The sequence below is a fragment of the Alosa sapidissima genome, chromosome 11 (genome assembly GCF_018492685.1).
Source record: "Alosa sapidissima isolate fAloSap1 chromosome 11, fAloSap1.pri, whole genome shotgun sequence".
Lineage (NCBI taxonomy): Eukaryota > Metazoa > Chordata > Actinopteri > Clupeiformes > Clupeidae > Alosa > Alosa sapidissima.
In genome coordinates this window covers 12946252-12974092 of record NC_055967.1, presented here as the reverse complement: position 1 = coordinate 12974092, position 27841 = coordinate 12946252, and the positions used below count along the sequence as shown (strand labels likewise).

Sequence of the window (27841 nt, the reverse complement as noted above, 5' to 3'; positions counted from 1 at the left end):
GAGAGAGGTGATGAGCTGTGATTGGTTGTGGACCATTTAGTCACATGGACTATTAAGAGTTGCAGCTCCGGCCCAGGCATTTTGGCCCCGTGAAAAGAAGGAACAGATTATGTGCGCACACAGATTGGCCTACGTCAACGAATCTCCGGAAGAGTCAGTTGTTCCGGGCTGGGTCTATGTGTTTGAGAAGGATCACTATCACTGGGTTTGCGAAATTGGACTCTGGCAAAGAAAGTCTATCTGTCAAATTTTGAGACCAGTCACTTTAAGATAACCAATCAGGAACATGAGTCAGTTTATGTGTATGTGTGCTTTGCAATTGTCTATTTGCTAAAGGTACTCTCTGATACGAACATGTCTGAGTGTCAACCTGTCCCTGCTTGAACTACTAATTGGCATAGTTTGTTCGGAGCTGCAAAGCTATTTGAATCTAAGAAAACTTCCGCCTCATCTGCGTTGTTAAGGGAAAGTTAACTTACTTGGCAGCTTTGTCTGTCTGTGGCAGCCACACATGGTCAGCAGCGTTAGTTGGGCCCAACTAAGATAAAGGTGGGGACGCCTATTCAAAACATCCCAGTGCTGCTAACATTGTGTGTCAGCCAATCAAATATACCACAAATAATTAGGAGACTATAGGCTACATGTTATGTGTTGTATGTATTGCAACTAAAGACTGAGTCCGTCTTCCTTCCTGTCAGTCGACATGAGCCCTGAGTGAGAGTGTGTGTGTGTGTGTGTGTTGGCCAGCTGATATGCATGAAGGTCACATATCTGTAACTGAGAATACACATAAGAAAGATGCATCTGACTGTTAACTGTATTGAATTATTTTTTTTGCTTCCTCTCAATAAGAGAATTATTTTTGGTTTTTGCTTGGGATTCAAACTTGTTTGATTTACTGAACTATTCTCAACTAAACTGAAGCCAAGATTTTGTTAAATGTTTGAAGTCCAACTCCTTCTCTCCTGCTCTCCTCTCCTTTTCACAAAGGTAAAGGATATTCTTTGGTCACCATTGAGGGCACCATTGCTGGTACCAGCAGTATGGAAAACACTAACACACTTAACCATAAGGCACAGATCTTCTCTGACTTAGCTGTCAGAATGGTTGCTATCTGGGGCTATCTCTGCACTGAAGGTCAGGGGAGAGAGAGTGGAGAAGAGAAAAGACGTTTATTACACTTGAATTATGAAGTTAAAGATATTTTATGTCTAAGTTAATACAATTTGAAGGTGTTTCTTGTCAGAGGAGTCTTCGATTTTCTTTTAAAATGACGTTTTGATAGCATACCATATTAATTCAGTCAAGAGTTACTTCTCTTAAGAGTGGCAACATGTTTTGTTTTGGTTTGTGTTTGGTCAACATGCCTTAATTATTTTATTTTGTTTATTTTCCTAAAAAAAGAGACATGTAATGCCCTTGTTTGATATTCTTGTTAGATTTGCCAGTTTTGGAAAATGATGTGCCATTGAATTAAAATTGTCATTGAATAATTTCTCTCAAGTACATTTGTTTATACTGTTTATGGCTCACTGATGTGAAGCTGAAATCTAAACTGTTCCACCTCTGACCATGTCACATCATTTCACACTCACCTCTGGTCAACGAACACAAATTTGCCATCTATGGCATGGCGGGAGACGTATTCAGTGGGTTTAACGCGAATGTCTCCATTCATTGGTTGGGGCACAATGTGAGGGTGCAGCCGGCCAATGGCCACCAAGCAGCTCAGGTTGCAGCCTTCATTATCAGGCTCGTTGTCGTCGTCCAGGCCCATCTTGGTGGGTGGCCAGCTTTTCAAATATCCTGTGCTATGGATGGTGCAGAAACTCTTGCGGTCAGCTAAAGGTTCAAAGAGAAAGGGATTATCTTGTTTAAAATAGGAAAGACATTTAAAACTTTCAAGAGTATAGATAGAGTATATGTGTATATCACATTGCACTTTTCTGCTTTTTTGCACTTCTGGTTAGACACAAACTGCATTTCGTTGTCTCTGTACTTGTACTCCGCACAATGACGATAAAGTTTAATCAAATCTAATCTACCAGTAATCTAATCTAATCTAATCTAACTTTCAAAAGGGGGAAGAAACATCACTATTTGTTGCCTTGCAAAATAGAATAATAATGAAGTCTACATTTTTCACGAGGCCTCTGTCACTTGTCTGCTGTTCTGCATGACCTACAATGTCCCCTTCAGCGAAGAGTGATTACTGTGTAATGTCCTCATTTACATAACACTACAATGGGATACACAACGGCATCTCATTCATACTCATAATGAGAAGCACACAGCCCTTCACTCAACAACTCTTTCAACAAACCTTTCTTTTTTGAACAGGTGGAGGAAAAGTCCTTGTCCTCCATTTTGACGGAGGGTCTGTTGCACTTCATCCGGCAGAAGAAGGAGCGCCTGGCTCCTGAGCACAGTCTGGACGGGCCAGGAGTGATGTCCGTCTTCACAGGAAGGCCAGCTGAGAGAGATAGGGGAGAGAGAGAGAGATAGGAGAGAGATAGGAGAGAGAGAGAGAGAGAGAGAGAGAGAGAGAATCCATTATATTACAGTCAGTGTCACCACTGCTTCCCATACTGCTTATATTACATGTACAAAACGCATGGCTAAGAACAAGGGACATTTCCATTTGACTAAGAGTCTCATTCAGTTTTGTTGAGATGACATTGTAATGTTTTCCCATGGCTGTATCTGATTAAAATAATTAGCTGGAAGTGGGATTTAGCCTATAGCTCCCAAAAGTGACAAAACAGACTTCCTAACAACTCCAAAATGTTTTAATTTACATGTTGGGACTTGTGTATTTTTCACATGTAGATATGCCAATGTAAAATGAGACACAGCAATTTTCTAAGCAGATACAAAGTCAGAACTATATTCTCATGCGGGCAAAGCACGGCTACCTGGACACAGTGATTGTGTGTTACTGCGCCCAAGTAGTGGTGCTTTGCCAACATGAGAATATAGTTCCGAGTATGTATCTGCTTAATTTCCCAAACAGCTGTCGAGTTCCTTTAACCATGTTGAGCATCTAATGCTAGCATTAGAAGATCTGTTGAGCTTTACTTTTAGCATCGATGAGTCTTTCCCGCGGTGCGGTGTCTGATGATGACAACTGCTCTTTGACTTTGGCAATATCTTTAGGATGCAGGTAATCAAACAGACTCTGGCCAATCAGGTCATTCTGAAAACAGAAACAGTAGTGAGCGGACACTTCGTGATGATTATACAACATTCTATGGTCAACTGTAGCTTTTGCAATATGTACCTGGCTATAATTGAGGATTTTATAAACACTCTCTGAAACAAACAGGATCTTCCCACGGTCACAGCCAACAACAAAGAGAAAGCCGTCAGCGGCCTGCATGGGAAGACAGAGGGAACGGTCACATCTTCTCACTTGTGACAAAAGTGAAACACATACAAAAAACGACTGGTGGGTGATTCAACTCACCCTTAGTATTAAGTGCTTAAGTTCGTCATCTGACAGAAATGCAGGTTTGTAGTTGGCCTCAGTGTACGGATTGGTGGCCCCTGGAGAAAGTGGGATATCAAATGTTAAGAGCTGCGGGAGGTCACAAAGGCTGATACACAGTAGAGCAACCAGTGACCAGCTGTGGTCATGGGACACAGAAGACTCATGACATGACCCATGACATGACCCGTGGCCGGAACTCAACAAGGCAACATGGAGTTCATGACTGACTGTAGTTGTAACAGACTTCTTTTCAGAGTTCTCAACAGAATCTTTTTTGTGTCCATTTGAAGTGTAGCAAACAAGGTGTTGTTAATTTCACACATCATTTTTTTTCTTAGTAAACTTGGTACTGAAATTAAAAATAAAAAATAAAAACTTTTCTGCATCTTTGTAAATATCTGCACCCTAGCACATCCTCTGGTTGTAAGTGCAGTGGGTGTAGTACTTTGACAAAAGGCTTTAAGTGATAGACATATTTAACACGGCCTCTGCAAGAATAACCCGTCTTACCTCTGAGGGTCTTCATGTGCTGAACAGCCATGCGCAGCACGGTCAGCTTGTCCAGTTTGCGAGACATGGCATTGCAGGTGGGCACTAAAGACGCCAGTTCATCAATGAAGCTGTTCATCTTGTCCCTCCGACGTTTCTCAATCTGGCTGTGGGCCTCCCTGAGTTCAGATGGCGGATAACACAAAGTAAGAGGCGATCCTTCCCAAACCACTGCTCGTCTCTCAAACAGTCTCAACAGAAACTATCTGACAGCAATCATCAACAGGATCACATTTGCCTGTATAAGTAACTAATATATGTAACTGTGAAATTCTGACTATTTAGATATATTACAGCTACAAATTCCTGTGATTCCACTTTTAATATTATTTTTTGTCCTCCATATATTCCAGTACACGTCACTTTTCTGTACACACTTGTTGCGTGTTTAGCACGTTGTTGGTATAACCAGGCTGAGCCTAAACACAAATGACAATTCCTTAACGGTCATGTACCTGGCATTTTTAATCCGGCCTTGTTGATCAGCACAGTCTCTGCAAAATAGAGAACACATAAAAATGTTAATCCTTAAAAAATGTAAAAAAAAAAAGTGTCACACTACGGTCAACCCATTATACTGCGACTGAAATCTCCCACATAACTGTGTATTCTATAATGACGACGGTCTTAATGATTTTACCTCCCAAGCTGTTTATCCTTGTCTGTGTCCATGCTATCCCTTAAAAGACATACATTCACATTAGCTTGAGAATAGGAATTGAACTCACTATGTACACAGACTAGCCTGATCAAATTCTGTGAGGACGGTTTATTTCATGCTTATTGCCAGTGTACGATATTTCCCCATTTTGACGCATCTATCAGTTTTGACAACATCTATGGCAACAACAACAACAACAACAACATGTTTCCTGTAAGGTCGGGTTTTTTTTATGTTCATGTATGTATGTTTTCCATTATTCAGTTTTCCCAAAATGAAAATGTATTTCATTTTTCAACATTGTGCAATCATTTTTTATTCTGTTCTTAATCCATATTTAGACTCAAATATGGCAAACTTTTTGATGGAATAAAAAAATAATAATAATACCAAAAAATTCCACATTCAGAGATATAACCACAATTCCAGCAAACTCTTTGTGAATTGATTTTCAAAAAATACATTTCTGCTAGCGCAGTGTTTCCCAAATTTCTCTATCTTGCGGCACACACTATTTCCCATGAGGAAAATCTCATGCACACCACCATGATATTAAGAATACAAAAGCCACAACAAAGCAAATTTTTTTGCGGATTATTGCCCCTGCCACGAAAAAAACGTGTTTGTTTTTGTATTTTGATGCATAATCCACACAGCGTGATGAAGCATAGGGCAGTGGTAGAGTAGTGGTTAAGGACCTGAGGCTAGCATGCAACAGCCGGAAAAGTTGTGGGTTCAATTCCTGGCTCCCACCGGTGCCCTTGACCAAGGCATTCAACCCCAAATTGCTCTAGGTAGAATAGTTCTTGCAATATAACTGATATATATAAGTCGCTTTGGATAGAAGTTTCTGCTAAATTAATAAATGTAATTGTAAATGTAGCAGACAGCTTTTTGCTACTTCTGAATGAAGTTATGTTGTTGGGAAGTGGTTGAGGTGTGATTGGCTGTTAGTTACATGCAAGTGGCAAGTGTAATACAAGTGCAACATTCCTTGACCAATATAAATAGCATCGCTGTGAATGTGCAAAACAGCAGATTAAAGTCAGGTTTAGAACCACTTTGAATAAAATAAGATTTCAATAGCCTGTTATTTCAGGCAAATTGTTAATGATTACTAAGGGCAAAGAAGAAAATATATATATTTTCCCTGCGCAGCCCTTCTCAGTTTGGGAAACACTGTGCTAGAGGAATCCAATACTGTCATTAAGAGTTGCAGGGGTACATTAAACAACTCACAGAGGACATTTCCAGGGTGAGAGGTTATCATTAAGACATCACTAAACTGAGCCTCTAGAGGGAGCTATACACTAGGGAACAGACACACCAGTGCTTTGTCTGCAGTCATAGTATGACAGCAATTTATATAACTAAACTCGTAAACTTAGAAACGTTTTCATAAGGACATCAAATTGTAGAAGGTTGTAAATGTACTAAGGTTGTGTGTAGGCTATGTGTATATAAAAAAGAACTACACCCCCTCCCATAAAAAGTGCCATGACTATCCATACTCACTCAAATGAAAAGCCATCAATTCTGCAAAACAAAGACAAAAACAGACTCTTAAAATGTGCACTAACAGAAGACAGTAGTACTGAAGTTAGCATCTACATGGTGTGTGATTTTTGTATGGTGTTTACTCACTGGTAGTCCGTGGTGCTGCCCTTCCTCTTGCGGTTGTAGTCCATGCCTGGTGTGCTGATGGAACTGCTTATTAGATCAGTTGAGCTGGGGGACATGAACTCATTCATTGTTGAGGAAATGTCCATTCTTTGGTCTGCCATTAGATCTGAAACGAAACAGCAGCACAGACACTCACAATCTCCTACTTTGTCTTTATATGGATTACTTCTGCTGTGGAGAGGCAGGAATCACGGTTGAAAGAGACATCAAATGGGAAAGAGGAGATTTGGCAGTTAACAAGATATGCAAACTTACCACAGAGATTCATTCAGGTCGAGGTTATCAAAGTATGTCCTTCCATCCACTGAAATGTCTGTGATCTACAAAAAGAAGTGTACATTTTAAACAGTTGTTCATAGTTTTTAGGCACTTCGAGCTGAAATTAGGTTTATTACAGACGGTAATGTGGGTTCTGGCCTAAAACTAGCTAGCTACCTAAAACACCACCCAGAGCCTTGTTGCCACAGCTAGAAACGTGCAGGCTAACTGGTGTCATTCAGATTTATCCTGCAATGTCATGCTGGGAAAAGTTCTTTCATTTTTGCAGTGTGTTCCAGCCTATTTATCTGACCTATTTAGACATACCATCAAAATTACTTTTGACTAACTAGTTTCCTGATAAAAGCATTCCTCAAAAAGTGGCAAACTGTTGAATAGTGTTGGTTTAATCTGTAGCTACCCATCAACTTCAAACAACAAAAACAACAGCAACAATTGTACAAAACGTCCATCAAACGTATATTAACAGTAGTATATACATAGAAGTAAATAGAAGAAGCATGGAAGGAACTCAAGTCATTTGATTGGCTGTTGAGTGCAAATATCAACAATCTTACCCAAAATTACATACTCTGACTAATTTCTCCTTAGGCTTTTTGCATAGACCTCTGAAGTTTGCCAACAAAAAAAGCTTGCCCATATAAGGAGATCCGAAATCTTGCAATTTTTCCTCTGGGAAAATAACATGGGGATTTTGAATTCTCACCTTTTAAACTCTCGCGGGGACAAAGAAGTCTGAAATGCAGACATTTTGCTCTACACACTTTTGTCCTCTGCCTTCAAGTAGGTACTGTGATCTTCGGTAACTTACGTTAACACGGCAAACTTAAAGCAAATTTTCAGTGCAACTTGCCATAGATAGTTAGCTTTGATGAACACCCTTATATGGGCAAAGATGGCACTTTTTGTAGGAGAACTTAAGAGGTCTATTAGACACCGCTAATGGCTAATATCCTGAAAGCCAGCCAGAACTTATCTTACCCCCTACCCCCCAAATTTTGTGGGTAAGTCTATATGCCCAGTTAAGATGTATTTGTGCCAATCAAATTGTTTGGGCAGGCTTTATACGATGATGGACATATGAGCAACAATGAAGCAGTCATCCTCATCACCTGAGTGTGCTTGAGTTGATTTGGTTTACAACATTGCTGCCACTAGAGAAAAAGAGATGTTGATATTGCACTATCGCATTCAGGCTGGCTTCCTGGCTAGACAAGGCAAGGCAAGGCAAGGCAATTGTATTTATATAGCACATTTCATACCAATGGCAACCCAAAGCGCTTTTACACAAATAAGGCTAGGTTGAAACACGTCCCATAATCAAATCCAAATGTGTATTACCAGACTAAGAATTCTGATAAGACTTTAGAATTTGGCTATGTCAGGCGAGAGACGCCCTGTTGTATTCTAATTCATGATTCAAATCAGAGGGATAATGCTGGCTATTATTGTAAAGTACAATGTTGTTATAGTAAATAAGCAATGTTGCAATTATTCTTCTATCTATTCTTTTAAATTGCATTTGCCAACTTCCAAACAAGCCCTTATGCAGTTTGATTGTAATGACAACACAATTTAATTGAACCATGACTTGTAAAGTAGCCTAGCGAAACATTCAATGTTTCTCCTCTACCACAGAGGAGATTATGTGTTTGGTGTGGTTTGTGTGTTTGCTGGATTACACAAAAAAAACTGGCTCTATTTTCATGAAAATTGGGCCAATGAAGAACCCATTGAATGTTCAAGCAGATCGGACTCATGGGCTGCCTGAATGAATTCATTTTCACTTTTGTTCCCATTTTCAGATATGGCAAGCCTTAGCAGAGGTCTGTGTTCACTGAGTGCAGCCTTTAAGTCTGGAATGTTATTATTTAGTAACCTAAACCTATACATTCTATTTTTCCATTTAGCTTAATGGTCACTGGTTATTTTGGTCATTTTTCATTTTATTATCAACAGTTGACTATTTTTCAGCACATTAGCCACTAGCTCACTACTTTGTACTTGACTCATGCATAACTTTGTAGACTAAAAATTAGGATAAATATGCTTTGGAATAGGAAAAAAAATCCTTCCAATCAATGTATTAAGATGCAAGTGACACAGTTATAGTGTTAACATTTATTTTTATGTAGGGTTCTTAGTTACACAGGCAAGGAGCACAACAAGTTGATATGAGCTTGACAAAACACATCTTATCTTGATCCATATGTAAAGATGCAGTCAGCGATTTGTGTATTGCAAAAGACTGCTGATATTTGTGCTCAACAGCCAATCAAATGACACCCCTCCCTTCCGTGCTCCTGAAGCATCACGTTGATCAGCTGGGATTCTTTATGGCTTGTTTTGTTTCCTATTAACAGACCTAGGACTGTGAACAAACATCAAAGTTGTTTTGAATGTACGGACTGCTGTGCTGAGTGGGTAGAGATGTGGATGCTACATATTGACCCCCCCCACTGTTAGAAAGCTTACTCGGAACTTTAAAGCAACACCAAATAACTTTTCCTCTGTCACACGCACTATTTGTTTATCCAGCACCTGTTTGCAAATAACAATGTCCACAGACAAGGTAGAATATGTTGCATGATTTTATGAAAGTACGATGTATTGCGACATCAGATGCAAGTCAAATTTGTAGTTTCTCATGTCTCATTCCATCGAACTACAGATCCGCTACCCGATCCGGCAAACTTACATAGTGCGGTTATAGTCGATAGAGGGCCGCGAAGCGAATGCAGAAAGTGCCGTTCACCCTGTTATGAGTTGACGAACCACTGAAACGATTTTCGAAACATTATTTTAAGGTACAAAAAACTCTTTGGTGTTGCTTTAAAGTAAATGCTTTAAACTATAGATTAATTATATAAATTATAGAGAGCGACACTGCTTAGACTGTTTTTGGAAGTGAGCCAATATTTAAACTATTTTCCTCACACTTTAACCACCAGCATTCATTGACACGTTTTCAAAAAGTGGGTTTTGAGCATGAGCGTTCTGCCTGCTGGTCAGTCTGCATCCCACTTAAGGTCACCAGTCTGCTGAAATACAGTAGCTTAGATGCTGGAAAATTCAAGCACTGTCAGGGCCTAACATCACACATGCACCTATCCCTGCCATCATAAGGCCATCCAGAGGATGGCAAACAATAGCCCCCAGACCCCATTTAAATACATAAAGTTTTTATGAGGCAAAGGCTTTTAGGGTTATGGTATTTAGCAGACGCTTTTGTCCAAAGCGACATACAAATACTGTAACTTTTCACTTAAGCGCCTCACAATAGCTTAAATTTAAATGTAATATTTGAGGTGCACCAAATAGGCTATAGGCCTACATTTTTCCATCAGTGTGCATGTTCCCTGGAAACCCTTTATTACTTGGTGTAGATCATAGATAAGGGTAAAGAAAAAATCAAGAGTACAAATGCCCCTTATTCGTCTATCAGCAAGTGCACAGTAGTGAAATTAGTGCAAAATGAATTATAGTGCATTTTACTGGAGATGGCATCTTCCTATTTGACTCTGAGCCATATTCCCAGACGGCTGTGCTGTGCTCACTCACATACTCCAACCAGCGGAACACCCATGCGTAACCCAATCCTCATCTTTGGAAGCATTAACGTCACTTGAAATGTATTTACTTGGGCAAATTACCACAACAGCATGCATCTTTAAACGAACGTCCGTAACATGAATTCTTTACTCTTTATCTCAACCTGTAGTTACATATTAAATATCCGAGGCTTGTGAAAAAATTGAGTTCTCTATAGTCAAATTAGCAAACACAAGCTTGGGGTGTCCTCGTATAGCCAGGGCCGGTGGCATCGTAGAGAATCTGATGGATATATCAGAAGGGATAAAAAGAAAAAAACTTTGTCATCCATTATGTGTTTGAATAATACTGTTCTATACGATTTGAATATGGAAACACGCGCCGCAGTGTCTTAGCTAAACAAGCCAGTTTGATACACATGAAAGACAGTCCTTGTTACCCAAAGAAACTACGTACGATGCACACCCATGACGGGTACAGAAATGAAAACCCTCAATCTTCAACATTTTACGTGTCTGTAATGACCATGGAGTTGCAACAAAAACAATTTAGTTAATAATCCGTTTGTGGATGACATCTAGGAAGCCATCTCGAAATTCACAGCATAACATTAAAAGAGCCATAGGGCCATAGAGATGGCTCTAATTAAAATCATTAAATGTTAGCGTGCTAATATTTCCGCATAACGTTAATGTGTCTGACTGTAATAACCTACCCACATCACTCATGATTCACCCCCATCTCTCTTCCAGGCTGACGTCAGACGGGAAGGGAGGCATCATTCAATACTAAATACATTTTTGAGTTAATTCTCGTCGCCACAAATTACGATGCACATTTAACCTTATCGAATTTACATTACCGACATGTAACGTTGTTAGCTAAACCATGGTGGATTAGACCGTCTACGGTCAGCTAGCGTTACGTATGGACTTTGGCAGCTCGGCACAGCGCAACAGAAACGTAGCATAAGCTAACGTTGATGCTAAAGCACAATAAATGCAACTTGACTAGATCAAATGGAATGCCATGAAGGATACATCTAACAGACCGCTAGGAAAGAAACTGTGATCTTCGCCAGATTTCAATATCGTGATATAGTTAATAAAGCGACACCTGGTTGTGAAACTATCTGACAAATATGTTCGACAGAAATTAGGCGGATAGAAGCTAATCAGATATGCAAAGGCTCCCTAGCCATAACGTATGTCCCTTCAGGGGATCAAATAAATACTATATCGACTTAGGTCTGAGTTGACAAAGTACTCATTTCCGTGACAATGACCTATCCATCATTTAAGAAATCGCAACATAGCCCACAGCAAATACCAGTTCAGCTAGTTGTCCTACTGCACCTACAGAGGGAGAACCCTGAAGAAGAGAATGCCCCTCCTACTGCAAATCAATAGTTCTAGCAGCTATGTCACTAGGGGAGAAAACACATTGTTCATCGACTTCATACGACACAAGAACACATTAACATTCTCAATAATCAAAAAACATACTTGCCTCTGATTTTAGGGCATATCATGTAGCTTTCACTTCCCAGATGCGAAGTCTAACGTTACTTGAAAAAATGTGTGACATAAATGGCATCGGTCTGTGACCTACTTTCTTCTCCTCGTCATGACTGTCGAAACACTAACCTATATTTTTATCCAATCATTTCTCTGGAATAAGGCATGTAGTGTTACAGCCAATCCAAGTACAGTTTACACAGTAAGAGCCACAAAGGACATCGCTATCAGCCAATGGAATGACAAATACATCCTCCAAGTCTATGATGGTTGTGTAAAAGGAGTATGTAACGTGTGCTTGTGTCAGAAGTACCCCACCTTTAGTAGGCTTAGGCTACCATTTAAGCATTTCTGGGTAGGATGTTGAAGTAGAGTAAATACACGTCTCCAATAAATGCACAAAATAATTGGTTAACTTGCAGAATTATCTAACTAGGTTGAATAAAAATGTAAGGTGTCTTAGATGTAAACCTGGTGGGGGAGATAGCCTCATGAAGGAAAGACTGACCAAAATACGGGATGTCCCGGACAATTCGGGACGGGCAGTGCCACAACTTACTTACCTTACTTAACCAACTGGACTAGCATTTGAACAATGAAGCCTATGTGTTTCTCTCATTTTAGTGTCTTAAATTTAGTTCATGTTTGCTGTTGCCCAGTTAATAATTCTTTAAGGCGAGACACTACAGGTGAATAGGCTACAATTTTAAAATAATAGACATTACCATTAAACATCCTCAGTTGATTACTTACACAAGTATGAACAAAAAATGTATTACAAGTTTTTTGAAATTCGAATGTTTCATTATGCAAATTAGGCATTATCTCATTTAATATGCGCGATTTTGCATATATTTTCGGTAGATAGATCTGAACATATGATAAAGCCAGGTACAAAATTCTTTTTTAATTTTGTTTACACACAAGATTACAGAGGGATTTCAGGAAATCTGCTTTCATTACCTAGGAAATCAAAATAAACTGTCCATAGCCTTAAAAAAAGATTTTTGCCATATTTTTTTGATTAAAATGTCACATAAATCAGGCCAGGAATAATTTATTAACAAATCCCTCTGTAAATATCTTCAGAATACTGGTAAGTGTATAACTGGAAAGTTTGGTGTAGGCTAAAAAGGTGCTACATATGCGAGATATATGAGATTCCGTTTTCAGCCTAGACTCGCCTTTGAACTTTCGCGATTGGTTGCGGATACAAAGGAAGTGTCCATATTTGGATTGCAGAACGTCATGCAGGAAAAACAGAGCTTTCCAACAGTACTACCAGGTTCAAGCGGAGCTAGTAATCAAGGATCTTTGGTACTACCAGAGAATGTCTGGTACTACCCATGGTACTACCACTACACATGTTTCGTATCACGGTCGCGGTAGAGCATGAAACGTTAGAAGGCTAACCTTTGGTGAATTTAGGAGAAATATACAGGCGCGAGTAGACACAATGTAATGAAATAAACACCTAAATGTGTAAATCGGACTTTGTTGTTGTAATGTGAAAGAATACATGCTAAGGTAGCAAATTAGCCCAAATCTCTAAATTGACCAGTGCATATGAAAAAACGATGTTTTCACCTGCCGTGTCTCGCCTTAATAATACTCACCACATTAGCATAGCCTACTTTACGTTGTCTATAATAAGTAGCTAGGCCTATGTTGTCCTGTCTATAATAATGTTTTGGTGTCTATTGTCTATATATTGCCTACTGTTAAGAGTGACACTAATAGCCAGAACCAAATTTATTGTATATGTGAGTGTGAACTCAAAAAGATCTCCAAATCTCAAAATTTACCCACTGTCTGTAGTCTATTCCTATCCTCTTTTGTAGCTGCACCAAACAGTGATGGGTGGGCACAGTGTAGAACTCATAGACAGTAAAAGATAGGTAGAACTGGATCAACAGCTCTGTGACAGACCAGCCTTCCTAATTGTTGCATAAAGTACAGTTTCTACTGGGCAGGAAATAAATTGCTGTTGCAAGAAAAGTGATGGAGGGGAAAAAAACAAGCCAGTTTAGTGACATCACAGGTTTTAGGCTTAGTGACTCAGAATTGCATAAATCAGCAAGCACAGGTAGAGACTATGTGAGCTGTTGAAAGGGTTGTTGATTGATTTGAGAAATGCAGAGTGGATGGTGGTGTGTCAAAAATGAATATATTATAATCTGTAATGTGCATTCATCTGCATGCATATTACAAAACCATTTTATCATTACTTTATGAAAGGCACAAATTTAGGCCGGATTTAAGCTAGCAATGCTGAGATATGGCTTTTATAAATGAGAAAACATGTTTTCTTCTTGTTATACTCCAGGCCAGTAGATGGCAGTAATCTTCGGTGAGTAGAATCTAAATGCTGCAAATCAAAATGAGAAGAATTGGTTAGCAACTGTTGTTGTGGATAACAGGCGCCAGTTGTTGGCTGGTTGTTGTTGGTTGGTCGGTAGCGTTCTGATCTGCACTCATATCAAAGATCCGCTTTAACCCTCTCTGCTCATATGGTATGGGTTTGGTTTGTTTTTATGTGATTTTTTGTCGTGTTAATGTTAACTGAGCGGAGGGTTAAATCTTGATAAATGTGTCTTTTTTTATATTTAGAGTAATCTCCTTGGGAATGTCTAGTTGTCATGGCTAGCTGATGTAGGAGAGGAGGACGATGCGCTGATTTTAATGTTGTTTTGAATGTTATTCGAATTCACGATCAGCACAGAAGAAAGCCACGTAAGTTAACCAACATTAGGTAGGTATTTGTAGTAGCTTTATATAGACCTAACGTTAGTGTATATTTGCAGAAAATCAAGTGACCTGTCAAATTAGCTAATTTAGTGCTGTAGCGTTAAAGTTACCCTATTACCCCCTCGAAACAATGTAACTGTAACGTAACTTACTTTGTTCTTTTTATAGAAATATGTCACGTTCTAGCTTTGCGGATGAAACGGCAGGTGACGCCCCAGTCAGAGACATGTCGTTGAACCTCACAGGAGTTGGGACGCCAGGTCTGGGTTGTTGTGATCTCTGTGTAGTAGATGGACGTGATTCTTAGGTCACACCAGACTTGATTGACTGATTTAAGTGAAATCCTCTCCGCAGAATATCTGACTACTCAGAATGCCAAGGCAAGGCAAGCAGTCTCAAAAGTCAGCAGGGAGGAGCTGGAAGATCGCTTCCTCCGTCTGCATGAGGAAAACCTTTTGCTCAAACAGCACACCCACAAACAGGAGGACAAGATCAAGAGGTACATGGATACATGTTGTTTGAAGCTATTGAGGAGGTTGCCTACTCTGCAGATATTTTTTACTGCTAAATTGCGTCTGTTTACAACCAAACAGCTAGAGTTTTAAAGGTTTGTAGTAATTGAGAGTACAGTTAGAGAGTGAAACAAGTGCTGTCTTAATGATTGTTAGATAAATTATTCACGGAAGTGCTGTTTCATTGTGAACCTGATCTTGAACTTTCACCTACTATATTTTAAGTAACATCTCACATTTGTGGGATTTGTGGGCCATCTATTGTGTTAAAAACTAAAAACATACATTGCAGGCTACAGCCATAAACAATAAAATAAATGAAACAAAGCCTATATAGGTTCAGTTCATATGAAACAATGATTTTTTTTCTCCTGTGAAGAATTACTTGTTCACTTATTAGAATTCTAATGTTTTATGCATTCGTTTTCATTTTGTTCTTGACAAGTGTTATTGGAACTCTGCATTAGTGTCTGGACTTGTGTGTGTCTGTTTTTTATCATCATTGAATGCTGATAGAATGGCCACTAAGCTCATCCGGCTGGTGAAGGACCGTAAACGTATGGAGCAGACGTCCTCTGGCGTGGTTGCAGGTCGGGATGTTGAGTTGGAGGAGATGATTGAGGAGCTTCAGGAGAAGGTCCATCAGCTCGAAAAACAGAATGAGGGTCTCAAACAGCGATTGCTAACTGCCAAGCAGCAGCTTCAGGTGCAGAGTCGCCGCCCCACTCCCTATGGCCACGTCCAGTCACGGATCAACACAGGCCTCCGCAGGCTGAGGGATGACTTCCCTGCCATGCCTGAAGACACTGCTAACACTCTGACCAGAGGTGCATGTTATGGCCTCAGAACTATTGCAGTGTTTCGTTGACCTGTCACAGGGAGAGTCTTCCTTTCCCACCTGAGGCTTGAACCTGTAAACCTGTAACCATTTTTAACCATGACTTCTAACCTGACAATGTCACACTGTGATTATTTGGAAATTTCTTGAGCAAAATACTAAAGTTAGTAAGTGCGTTTTCCTCTGACTCTTTTCAGCCACCAGGAGTGCAGAAGCAGACATAGGTGCTCGTCCACCTCACGGTCTGCTTCCACGTTATGGCCACAGTTTACTAGATGATGCCAGAGCTGAAATACGAAACCTGTATGTAAACAATTTTCTGATTTATTAATAACTTTTGAAATGTTTAAAATAATCAGTTATATACTGATTTTGACTGTTGAGAACATAAGGTTGTTCACATGGGTTTGTCTCTGTCTGTCTTCTGTCTTTTTGTTGGAAGAGAGAATGTGATCGAGAACCAAGGAGCCCAGATGGAAGAGATGGAGAGAATGACAGAAGCATGCAGGGAGCAGCTAAGGAGAAAAGAGAGGGAGTATGAGGAATCTCTCCTCCAGCTGAGGGAACAGCAGGCCAGTGGCCAGAGGTACTTCACAGTTTTATTCATTAATTATTCTAAAATACAAAATTATTAATTTGTTCACTAGTGAGGGAGGCAGCTGAAAAGCATGCATTTTTCAGTAGAGCCATCTGAAGTGGCATCAGCTTCCTGTTGAGTTGACCATATGAGGTCATTACTGCTTATACCTAGTTAGTTTTATAATCATGTTGATGTTCTGAAAGTTTTTTTTATGTGTTTTCCAGATCAACTATCAAAGAAAATGTTGAACTGATCAAACTTCAGAAACAACTGGCTGATAAGGGGAATGCTTTTATTGTGCTGGAAGAAAGGCTTTTACAACTTCAAGAGGTAAGAAATTCAAAATAACACACACAAATAAAGCTGATTCTGCTGGCATAATAGGATATCAATATATCCTTGTTTCATACTATCAGTTTACTCTGATTATGTATCTAAAATCTGCAAGACAAAAAAACTCTCAATCTGGACTATCAATGGCTGCATGTAAATTACTGCTTTTTAAGGTCATAGTCTGCCCCCTGCTGGTCAATGTAAATGTTGCATGTGCTTCCCATAGCATTAGTAGGCCACAGTCTATCATTGTTGGATAATGATAATATCAGCCTGGGTCTGAAGGTTGTTTTATTACTGTTGCAGAGCCAGAGGACTCTGAAGGCCAGCCATGATATGGTAATGACTAAGGTAGATGAGCTGACTGAGCAACTCAGGGAAGAGCGTCTCAAGAACCTCAACCTGGAGGGCCAGTTACAATTAAAGGTTCTGGAACAGAGGAGGATAGAGGAGGTACATTTGATCCTGCTGAACGTGTTGCAAATAAGCTTACTGTTAAATCTCTCCCTGCTTTACAGCTGTGTGCTTAGTGGCCTAGACAGTGTTGATGCTTGTTTGGGCTTTTTTTGCATGGTAACTTGCTATGTTGTGAATCTAGCCATTTCATATGTAATGGATGAATTGCATATGTAAAGAAAGATTGTGCAATCTGTGTGCAGAACATCAGGATCTTAATCCAATGGAGATGTTCCTCTGCATGGATGATCTGACCACATTTTTGTAAAAACAAATATGTAGACATATTGAAATGGTTCCCAGATGTTGTAGCATCACTGTACATGTGACTAACAGTCTTTATGCCACTTAGCTGAAAGACCAGATTGTGGACCTGGAGAAGGAGAGAGATCTGTTAAAAGAAAACTGTGATAAACTGGTGAACAGGTGGGAAATATCTCTTTCTCTCGGTCTTTCTCTGTCCGTTCTCTTAATTGCTCTTCTTTGTCAATTCAGCAGTAATCTCTAATAAAGTCTTAAATGCTTCTGATGGGAAAAAAAACAACAGTGCCTTCGACGTGAGCCAGGAGCAGAAATGGAAGACAAGAGAGCAACAGCTCAAACTTCAGATTACCCAGCTTGAAATGGCACTGAAATCAGACCTAACTGACAAGAATGAGATTCTCGACAAGATCAAGGCAGAGAGAGGTACTTGGTGAAATACATCTGATCATATGGGAATGTTAATGCTAATTAGCGCAGCTGTATTTTGAATTTGCTCTTTGGTTGGCTTGGTTTGTCTGGCCTCCATTCGTAGCGGAGACAGCTGTCTCAGGCTCTGCCTTTCACGTTATTCTCATTGGACTTTCTCTTGACTCACTTATTGCCTTTTAAGTTACTGGTGAAAGTTCTTACATTTTATAACAAGAGACCACAGTTTCTTATCTAAAGTTGTTGTGTAATCCTTGGATACAGAAACCATATCTGACTTTTTTTCTTTTCTCAGATACAAATGAAAAATTGTCTCAGGAAAACTCACAACTTCAGTTGCGTTACTTAGAGCAGAAACAACAACTGGAAGAGCTTCAAGAGCGCATGGCGTTTTTCACAAAGGTACATGAAGTGAATAAAGTTGATATGACCATCTCAGTCACTGTGTCCATGCAACTCGTGTGATTGTCATCATTTGTGTTGGGTGATGTTTTTAATTACTGATTCCTTTTCAGGAGAGTGATGTTGACGCAGCAGAACTCAGCGAGGCACTGATGCTTATTAAGGTATTCATAGCAATTATGCTAGTAATAGCTTTTTCTTCTTCTAGCCATAGGTTGTCACGGTTACGGTTATCTCTGCATTGTTAGAACTCTTACCGTTGTCTCCTCAGGTTCGTAAGGTTCAGAAGAGGGGAGATCTGGATTTTCTGGAGAGAGAGCCCAGTGGGGAGCATTCCATGAAGGAGTTGCAGGCCACCCATGCTGAGACTGTCGAAGAGCTTGAGAAAACTAGGAACTTGCTCTTCATGCAACACAAGATTAATAAAGACTATCAGGTAAAGATCTTCATTCAGAGAAGATATTTTAGAGCTAGGATTACCAAAATGCTACAGTGTTATTCTTAAGTTGTATGAACATATGCTTGTTTTTTGTGTCCTGAATAGGCTGAAGTTGAAGCAGTTAATCGTAAATTAGATGACTTGAAGCTGGAGAGTCAAATGAAGCTTGAGAAACTTGCCCACCTACTAGACATGAGAGCGGCTAAAATCAGGAAACTAGAAGGTTTGCTTGGTTATTTCAGTCATTTTAGTAGAAATGTCATTGTTTCTAACCTCAAAACTCCTGTAAATTTAAAATTTATATTTTTTGTTTCTCTTTGCAGCTCAGCTCCGAGACATTGCATATGGCACTAAATCCCATGTGTTCAGACCTGAAGTGACAGAGGAGGATACAGCAGATGAGTTTGATGAAACCATCAACCTGGAAAGAGGAGAGAACCTCCTAGAGATCCACCTTGGCAATGCTCGGTTATCCCCTGAAGCCCTGGGCAAGCTGGGCGACCCTGACCCTACCACTTTCTGTACATTTGCATTTTTTGACTTTGAGATTCAGTCCACTCCCGTGGTGCGAGGCGCCCATCCAGCCTACAACTTCACCTCTCAGTACCTGGTGCGCATGGACGACCTCTTCCTGCAGTACCTTCACACCAGCACCGTTGTGGTAGAGACCCAGCTGGCAGAGGGGGTTGACTATCGGACAGTAGCAGCTGGTCATCTGCGTCTCAACCAATTGTTGGACCGCAATGGGAAAGTGTTTGGTACCTTACATCTTGTGGGTGAGTATGGGGACTCATTGAACACTCTGAAGTCCATCCTTTGAGGTTAGGTCACTTTCAGCTAATACTGGTCATGTGTTTTGGAAGGTGTTGAAGGGGAAACCCAGGCTTTTGGGACTCTGGACTATTGGCTCCGCCTGCGGGTTCCTATGGAGCAGGCCATCCGCCTCTACAAAGAGAGGATTAAAGCTATGGGCTACCTGAGCTCCAGCATGAATCAAGACAGTCAGGTACTGCCTAGTCATTCAGATACTTACATCAGGGACAATACTAAAGAACCTTTTTTACTTGTCCTATGACAAATGTAACTTTTCTGTCTTTTGACAAATGTAACTTTTTTTATGTGTCTGCTTGTGTCAAGTGCTGTCAGTTTTGATTGATGATGCAGACATATTTAGATGTGATGTTTTCATCTCTCTCTCTCTCTCTCTCTCTCTCTCTCTCTCTCTCTCTCTCTCTCTCTCTCTCTCTCCAGAGTGCTTCTGTGAATCCTTCCCCATCTCTCACAGAGGGCAGCCTCAATGAGCTCTATGTCACAGTGCGCTGTTGCAGCAACCTGAAATCTCGGGAGCTCGGGAACTGTCAGCCAAGCCCATATGTGGTCTACAAACTTTACGACTTTCCTGATCATGATACACCAATCATTGCTAGCAGTAATAATGCTTATTTTGACGATTGCAAAGGCTTCCCTTTGGAAATGAACGCTGACCTTGATCGCTATCTTAGGGCAGAGACGCTCTTCTTCTATGTATTTGATGACCAGGATGCAGGTGAACAGTTGTATTTGGGAAAAGCCGGAGTTCCACTGTTATCCCTTGCCCATGATAAATCCATTACTGGTATGTAGTAATTAAACCCTGTAATTAATTCATTAATTAATATTATTTTAACACACACTCTCTCTCTCACACACACACACACACACACACACACACATTTATATACTTTTATATTGAATGTTAACATCTGTTTTCACAGGGACATTTGAGCTGGCTGATCCTGCAGGGTGTCGAAGTGGTCACATTGAGGTAATGCTAAAATGGAAGTATACTTACCTTCCACCACCAGGGTCTGCAGTGACCCCTGAACAAGCCAAGTTCATAGTCAAAAACACACCTGTGAAAGTGACCACCAAAGCAAAACATTCAGACGAAGAGGAAAAGGAGGAGCAGAGAGAAGAGGAGCCAAAACAGAAGGCCCCTCCTCAGACCCATGTCCATAGCCAACGCACACTGTCTGTGGTAAGACCCATGTCCATAGCCATAGCACACTGTCTGTGGTAAGGACTGATTTGAACATTGCTAACTCTGAATGCACTCTGAACTCTGTCTGCATGTAGCCTGCTTGTTAATCCAATAGGCAAAACAAACACATGTTAATATTATCCATATGAAGTATGAGGATGTTGATATATTTATGTCTGTTGGCCAACAATACAGTCCTTGGGGATGCTCCTAGTAGGACTAGCGACCTAGCTGCAACCAACTTTGAGACACTTTGAGACACATTTAAATGATACTTTTATACCACAACAATGATTTACTTAATAGAATGACTAATTGATATTTTAGGCTCTTTTACTGGCCAAATTAAAATGTTTAAATCCACTTAAAGGAATTATCCGGAGTAAAATGCACTTTAGATCAATTTACGGATGATTGGGAGTACATACGTTGAGTTGACATCAAAATCATGTCATTCGGATGTGTTTTGAGAAAGTTCGATTTTACCGTTTTTAGTCAAAACTCGTTAGCCTGGAAGTGACCAGGGCAAGTCATTTCGCCGCTACAAAACGCTATTTTTATACCTCTTCTACAGTTTCAAACAACATTACAATTACGTGGTAGTGAGTAGACGGTCCCTAAAGCCAAACCGAAGTATCCCGAGGTCTTTATGTGGTCGGATAGAGAGTCCAGAATGAATTTCATCAAGCCAGTACCTTTCCGGAAATGTTGCTGCTGCAGCTGGCGTCTTTAGGGGAAAGTCCGTAGCAGTCGATTGCCGAGTGTGGAGTAACACGCTCTGGAAATTCATAATTTCGTCGCCGTTTTTAAAAAAAAACAAAATTGAACAACGAAATTGAAATAAAGTTGTATGGACTGGACTATGTTTTTTTTTTTTTAAAAAAACAGCGACGAAATTGTGAATTTCCAGGCTAACGAGTTTTGACTAAAAACGGTAAAATCGAACTTTCTCAAAACACATCCGAATGACATGATTTTGATGTCAACTCAACGTATGTACTCCCAATCATCCGTAAATTGATCTAAAGTGCATTTTACTCCGGATAATTCCTTTAAGCAGACTATGCAATGTAGTTTTTTTTAAATTATCTGTGAATTGTGAAGGTTTTGATTTTCTTGAGAGAGTTGGAGAGTTTTAAATGAATAGTACATTCATTTCCTAATTCATCACGTCTCTGTAGACTCCACTTCCTAAACCCAGGCAGCTTATCAGCTTGAAGGCATCCAGCAAAAAAGTCTCATTTAGGGACGTAACAACAGAAGATCATCCGGTAAGTTTCTGTTTCTTATACTGTGCAATCCGTAAAGCTCTGGATGCTGTTCTTCAGTCTTGAGGATTGTTTGTGTGTTTAAGGTGGAGGAGAGTGGGCCCTCTGGGGCCGAAAACAGCAGAATCATCAACCCAGAGACGACCAGGGTCCCAGCAGCACCACAGGTTCTGCATTTCAGCATAAGGACTTTTCATAGTACAAATGTTTATGGTTTGATATTATGGTTATGGTAATGGTATTTAGCAGACACTTTTGTCCAAAGCGACATACAACAACAACAACAATACAATAGTTAAATTTAACAGCAAACAATTAAAAAGTTGGTAAGACTACATTAAGGAGAATAGCAATAATAAACAACAATGTCAATTCAATCTATAGACGAATGACAATAACCTAAATGGTTACACTTTACTTGACAGTATCGACGTAAGAGTGACATGACACTGTCATGAATGTGTCATAAACAAGTCATAAACATTTATGACATAATGCGTCTGTCATTAAGTGTCATTCGGTTTTTGTCATAACAAGTTAGGGTTAGGGTTAGGATTAGGGTTAGGGATTGTGTGTTCATGACAGTGTCATGTGTTCATGACAGTGTTATAACACCCTTATGTCGATACTGTCAAATAAAGTGTTACAAAATAAATAAATATTATAAAATACAAACCTTATTCCACGGCTCTTCAGAGTGCTGCAGAAAGTTTCATTCACATGAATGGGCCTTCCCAACGTTCGGAGGTGTGGTAAATCTATAATGACCGCTGTTAATGGCAACTGATTTTGTGCTTTTGATTCACGTCTTTCATATAATTCTGCCACGACGATAGCCAAATCATTTTTAAAGACCCATTGTGCATTATTTTCTTGTTTTGGCAAGTAGCCATAAAATAAGTCCCTTCAGGTCGCTGTGCGTCGGGGTTCTGTTCGCCCTGTCAGGACATATTTCCGATAATTACCGGCAGACAATACATTATCCTTTACATAACGCATAAGAAGCGCTTAATAAACTAAGTGCATGTTGAACAGATATGCCTTCAGACCCCTCTTGAAAGACCCAGAACTATCACAGGAATGGCGAGCACTGGGCAACTCATTCCACCAACAAGGAACCACTGAGGAAAAGAGTCTTAAATTTAAACCTAGCGTTTATGGCTGGACGACATAACACTCATCAGAAGACCGCAGTGGGCGGTTGGGGATGTACATCTTGATCATTGAATTAAAATAGCAGGGAACAGATCCAGTCAGTGTCCTATGAGAGATTTAAATTGAATTCTGGCACTATAGGTAGCCAGTGGAGAGTAACTAGGAGAGGAGTTACATGTGTCCTCTTTGGCTGAATGAAGACCAGGCGTGCTGCAGCATTCTGAATCAGTTGTAACGATCTTACTACAAAGCCAGCTAACAGTGAATTACAATAGTCCAGCTTGGAGATAACCATGGTCTGTACAAGAAGTTGTGTGGAATCTTGTGTCAGATAAGGTCTGATCTTCCTAATGTTGTAAAGGATAAACCGACATGATTTTGCAATTAAGGCTACTTGCTTAGAGAATTTAAGTTGGTCATCAATACAACAGTATTGAACAGAACTGGAGTTGGGAATTGCAAATTGAAATGCAGTCATTAATAATTGTGTACTTGCTATCCTCTGATGGAAAAGGCTGTGGAGGTCATGCAGCCAGCATGTGCGGATGAGGAAGAGGAAGATGAGGAAGAATCCCATTTCTCTGAAGGTCAAGTGATTGCATCCAGTTCTCTCTCCATCTCCGAGGAGTCCGAAATATCTGAGGAAATACCCAAGCAAGAAATGGGTTAGTTTGTTTTTATTTCTACAAAATAAACATAATCAGTAAAAAAAATAAACTTATAAACCCTACAATTGACTGCCAACTTTTCTTGTTTTATTAATTAAGCAGTGGTAAGAGTGTAATATAACTCATATTTGAATAGTTCTTTTGCCGCAATGAGGATTGATAACAACGTTGGTTTGAGTCTCAGTCTAAATCTTCCCTTTAGATCAATATTTATTCTCATGTGTATATACAGAATACTGAATATCCCTGCTGTTGTTTACAGAATAGCTTCCAACACAAACATTGCGCTGACTGTGTAAACACAAATATAACACTGACTGTGTCCAGTAAGGTGCTGTTGACCACTAACAACATAAATGTTAATGACCGTTGGCCTTGGCCTGTAGACACCCTTTAAGCTTTGAGAAGGCCAGTAGTGGATTACTGCAAGGGTGAGGGGCAGAAAGAGACATGGAGAAAATAATGAGAACAAATTCCCAGAGTGTGAATGATATTACTGAAGCTCAATCCTTCCCATTCACTAAGAAAAATCCCTACAACCTTGGGCGTGAGTGTTTACATTCATTGTTGTGTGCCTCTTGTGACAAGAGCAAGGCAACGGTCTCCCTTAGCAACAACTTGCTTCCAGGGGAGAAATCTTGTCTCTGTAAATAGATCAAATTTGCTTTCTGGAGTGGCAACCAATTCTAGAAAGCATAAGAGGACATAGAGACGACATAGGGAATTAATCGCACCCTCAGTGTCCCTTCACTGTGTGAAATACAGTAGATGTGGCTGAAACTGAGACACGTTTGCTTTGTTCTTAGTGGCTTGTAACTGCTTTGCATTTGGCTTCTCCCTAGATGATCAACAGATGGATTCTTCTGAAGTGAATGAACTGATCCTGTCTGATAGTGATGACTGCATTGTTCCAGGTCATAGCACACAGAATCGGAAGCAGGTAAGTCCAGCAAGTTTACACTTAGGAGCAGTGGGCCTTATGGAAAACTCTACATTTAAAAATCGAACAGGAATACACCAAGTTTTTTTTCCCATAGTTACATGTGTCAGGGACCACAGAGAAAGTTGTTATTATTATGAGACAACAGTGGAGAGGAAAGATTCACTCTGCAAACTTGGGTGAAAGTGCATAAGTTTGGTCTGAAGTGGATTTTCTTGTTTTGTTTTTGTTGTTTTCTCACCAAAAACATAGCTACATTGTTTATGGTGAGGCAGAACTTCATAGAATGTTTTGTCCACTCCTGAGCTCTCATCCCTGCCGTGGTGTGGTTATAATTGGTCAAATCAATACACGCAGCAGCTCACAGCACACAGTTTTCTCAGATATGAGAGTCTATGGAGGGTGTGTGGTTGAGCTCAAATTAAACTGATGCCTGTGGTTTATCTGTTTGCTCAGCTTTCTCCATCCAGACTCATTTCAGTATGGTCTAAATGAGAAGCTAGTTTTCAAATGACTGTGTTATGATATAATGCTGTTACACAGAAGCCCATTTAGATTTGACTACGGTTTGCGAATAACGACTGTTCAAATATAGAACAGTTTGTCCCATAGTGTGTTTCCTGCTGCATGTTGTGCTTGGTTAGAGTGCTGCTCACTCTCGGTGTCCTCTCAGCCATCAGAGCGCATTCGTGTGGAGGTGGTGTCGTTGACGCTACAGGCCGGCTCGAGGGTGGCTGCTGATAAGGACATCACTCGGCTATTTGTGGAGTACTCAATCCTGGACCTGCCCTCTATTGAAACCCCTCTGTCACTGCCCAAGCCCCTGCCTGGACAGAGTATCCACTACAATTACAGCAACGGTGCGTAAAGGTTGCCACAGACATTAGCACACCAAAAGCTGAGCATCAGTGCTAATCATTGAACCACTTTGTGCGACTGAGTTTGTTTTCTCTTGTAGTCATTCATGTGGATGTGGAGAAGAACCAGGCTCGGCGGCAGGCTCTAAGGGCAGTGCTGGAGGGCAGAACCAAGCGGTTTGAGAGGTAAGACATGGCAGCCAGCTCTTGGCCAAAGCTCTCTTACTGTTTCTGTCCCCAAGTTGCATGGGTTGTATATTGCAAATTCAAAATGTGAATGGCCAGAAATGTGTTATGGATCTCCTACTCTAGGTGGGGAAAAATTATTAAAGGTAACATTGAGAAGTCACAAGGTTTTGCTGCAGCTTAAAGCTGGAAGTTTAAGATGTTATTTTCCACATTCCTTTTTTGACTAGCAATGGTTAGGGATTGGTGCAGTTCTTGTTTTGGATTGGGTTTCAAATCAAAATGCTACTGCCCATAAGTAGTCCACTTCATCAGTCCTGCCCCTCTGTGGCTGTGTGATGAGGTTGCCCATGTGGCTGTGTGATGAGGTTGCCCATGTGGCTGTGTGATGAGGTTGCCCATGCCTGGCTGCCCCTCTGTGGCTGTGTGATGAGGTTGCCCATGTCTGGCTGTTGCAGCATCAAGTTCACGGTGGTGAGTGACCCCCCAGAGGAGGAGGAGCAGGAGCAGGAGTGTGAGGATGTGGCCGTGGCCTACCTCAGGATCCCTGACATCCTAGAGAGAAAGCAGGACATGGTGGACGTCCCCCTCAACAGTGAGTAGAGCCTGTTCTCCACAGGAGGGCTGCACATCGAGTGCCAGAAAATGTTTCAGTAGTATATTGTTGTTTAACAATTACTGAATTTTAACCAAATCCAACCCGAAACCTTAACCATAACTGTAAATTTTAGTCAACAGAGAGTTTAGTAATAATATGAGCATCTGTAAATAGTCTGTGAGTAGACTATCCGAGTAAAGTGTGACCAATACAATGGACAGTGCTCTATTTAATATGAGCATCTGTAAATAGTCTGTGAGTAGACTATCCGAGTAAAGTGTGACCAATACAATGGACAGTGCTCTAATATGAGCATCTGTAGATAGTCTGTGAGTAGACTATCCGAGTAAAGTGTGACCAATACAATGGACAGTGCTCTATTTAATATGAGCATCTGTAAATAGTCTGTGAGTAGACTATCCGAGTAAAGTGTGACCAATACAATGGACAGTGCTCTATTTTTAACAGCAAAGGAATGCTGCAGTGCCTTATCTGTCTGCATCCCTTGCCATTTCTCCTGTGGCTTCTCTGATTTCCACAGCTCTTAATTCCCTGTCTGCTTCTTCTCTCCTCGGCCAGTTGTGGACATTGCAGACAGCAGTGAGGTGGTGGGCAGTCTAAAGGTGACTGTTGAGGCTCTACATGCTCTGAAGTCCATCATGGAGGATCCTGACCATGACCACCCCATTGCTGCCCTGGCTTAGAACAGTAGCGTTGACAATATGTTTTGTATAGTCCCTAGAACAGTGGCATTGACAGTGTTTTGTATAGTCCCTAGAACAGTGGCGTTGACACAATGTTTTGTATAGTCCCTATCCCTGTTTGTGCACATGGCCTCACATGTATTCTGTATAATATAGCTAAAATGGTACAGAAAACAGTCTGTTCACCCTAATGCAGGCAGTTGCACCCTGGAGTTAAGAAGCATATAATGATGTTAATTTTCCATAATGAAAGGTCTTTCCATTTGTTCTGCCCTGGGCATAGCTGACTGATGGCAGTGTTTATACTTGCACTGAGTGTTGAGGCTTATTGGGGAAAAGCCTGATAAGCCTTACTACCAAATGGCTTTATTTATTAAAGATGCCAGATAAAATGCATTTGGCTTTAATAGGATTTAACGTAGCTGTTTAAAATGCTAATGTAAGTCTCCATGGCCATTCAACCCCATAAACTGATTAATGCAACTGTTTCAGTTTCATGCAGTAAAAAACAAGGGACATTCTTTTAAACTGTTCTTGATCATAAATGTATTTTCAAAGGATCAAGAATGTATTTGAATGTATTTCTTATTTATTGAAGAGTTTTATAGTGAACGATTTTTTAAGAGATTTTAAAAGATCTTTGTGGTGGTGCAAAATCTGTGTTCATTATGAAACCTGAAGCACATTAAATAAACAAGCTAAGTATGCCACAAATA

General features: G+C 40.3%; 2 protein-coding genes across 6 annotated transcripts in view; one reads left to right on the top strand and one right to left on the bottom strand.

The window, feature by feature from the left end:
* Positions 1-11847, bottom strand: part of arntl1a (aryl hydrocarbon receptor nuclear translocator-like 1a) — a 15322-nt gene extending 3475 nt beyond the window's left edge. Inside the window, exons 1-12 of one of the 3 annotated variants that reach the window (XM_042109903.1) lie at positions 11724-11847; positions 6639-6703; positions 6345-6489; positions 6216-6236; positions 4680-4718; positions 4495-4533; positions 4001-4158; positions 3467-3546; positions 3281-3373; positions 3079-3196; positions 2324-2473; positions 1596-1842 (exon numbers count right to left, since the gene is read on the bottom strand). In XM_042109903.1, the coding sequence (XP_041965837.1) occupies positions 1596-1842; positions 2324-2473; positions 3079-3196; positions 3281-3373; positions 3467-3546; positions 4001-4158; positions 4495-4533; positions 4680-4718; positions 6216-6236; positions 6345-6489; positions 6639-6651 (1103 nt within the window). In that variant the 5' untranslated portion in view covers positions 6652-6703; positions 11724-11847. Of the gene's footprint in view, positions 1-1595; positions 1843-2323; positions 2474-3078; positions 3197-3280; positions 3374-3466; positions 3547-4000; positions 4159-4494; positions 4534-4679; positions 4719-6215; positions 6237-6344; positions 6490-6638; positions 6704-10929; positions 11252-11723 lie in introns of those variants that run through there. The other 2 variants (XM_042109904.1, XM_042109905.1) reach the window with 2 other exon arrangements.
* rpgrip1l (RPGRIP1 like) lies at positions 3721-27841 on the top strand. Of its 3 annotated transcripts, none has more exons than XM_042109900.1 (27): positions 14139-14244; positions 14342-14464; positions 14648-14739; positions 14834-14978; positions 15508-15818; positions 16027-16132; positions 16272-16415; positions 16634-16739; positions 17049-17195; positions 17551-17624; positions 17746-17885; positions 18184-18290; positions 18404-18454; positions 18562-18726; positions 18835-18952; positions 19053-19505; positions 19593-19735; positions 19981-20344; positions 20484-20746; positions 21931-22020; positions 22104-22184; positions 23687-23837; positions 24683-24780; positions 25454-25640; positions 25739-25823; positions 26282-26418; positions 27001-27841. In XM_042109900.1, exons 3-27 carry the CDS (start codon positions 14652-14654, stop codon positions 27123-27125), a joined length of 3879 nt encoding a protein of 1292 aa, XP_041965834.1. In that variant the 5' UTR covers positions 14139-14244; positions 14342-14464; positions 14648-14651; the 3' UTR covers positions 27126-27841. The 3 variants fall into 3 exon arrangements, with proteins under 3 accessions (XP_041965836.1, XP_041965834.1, XP_041965835.1); XM_042109901.1 differs by having other exon boundaries at positions 14342-14483; XM_042109902.1 differs by lacking the exons at positions 14139-14244; positions 14342-14464; positions 14648-14739; positions 14834-14978; positions 15508-15818 and adding an exon at positions 3721-3725 and having other exon boundaries at positions 16045-16132.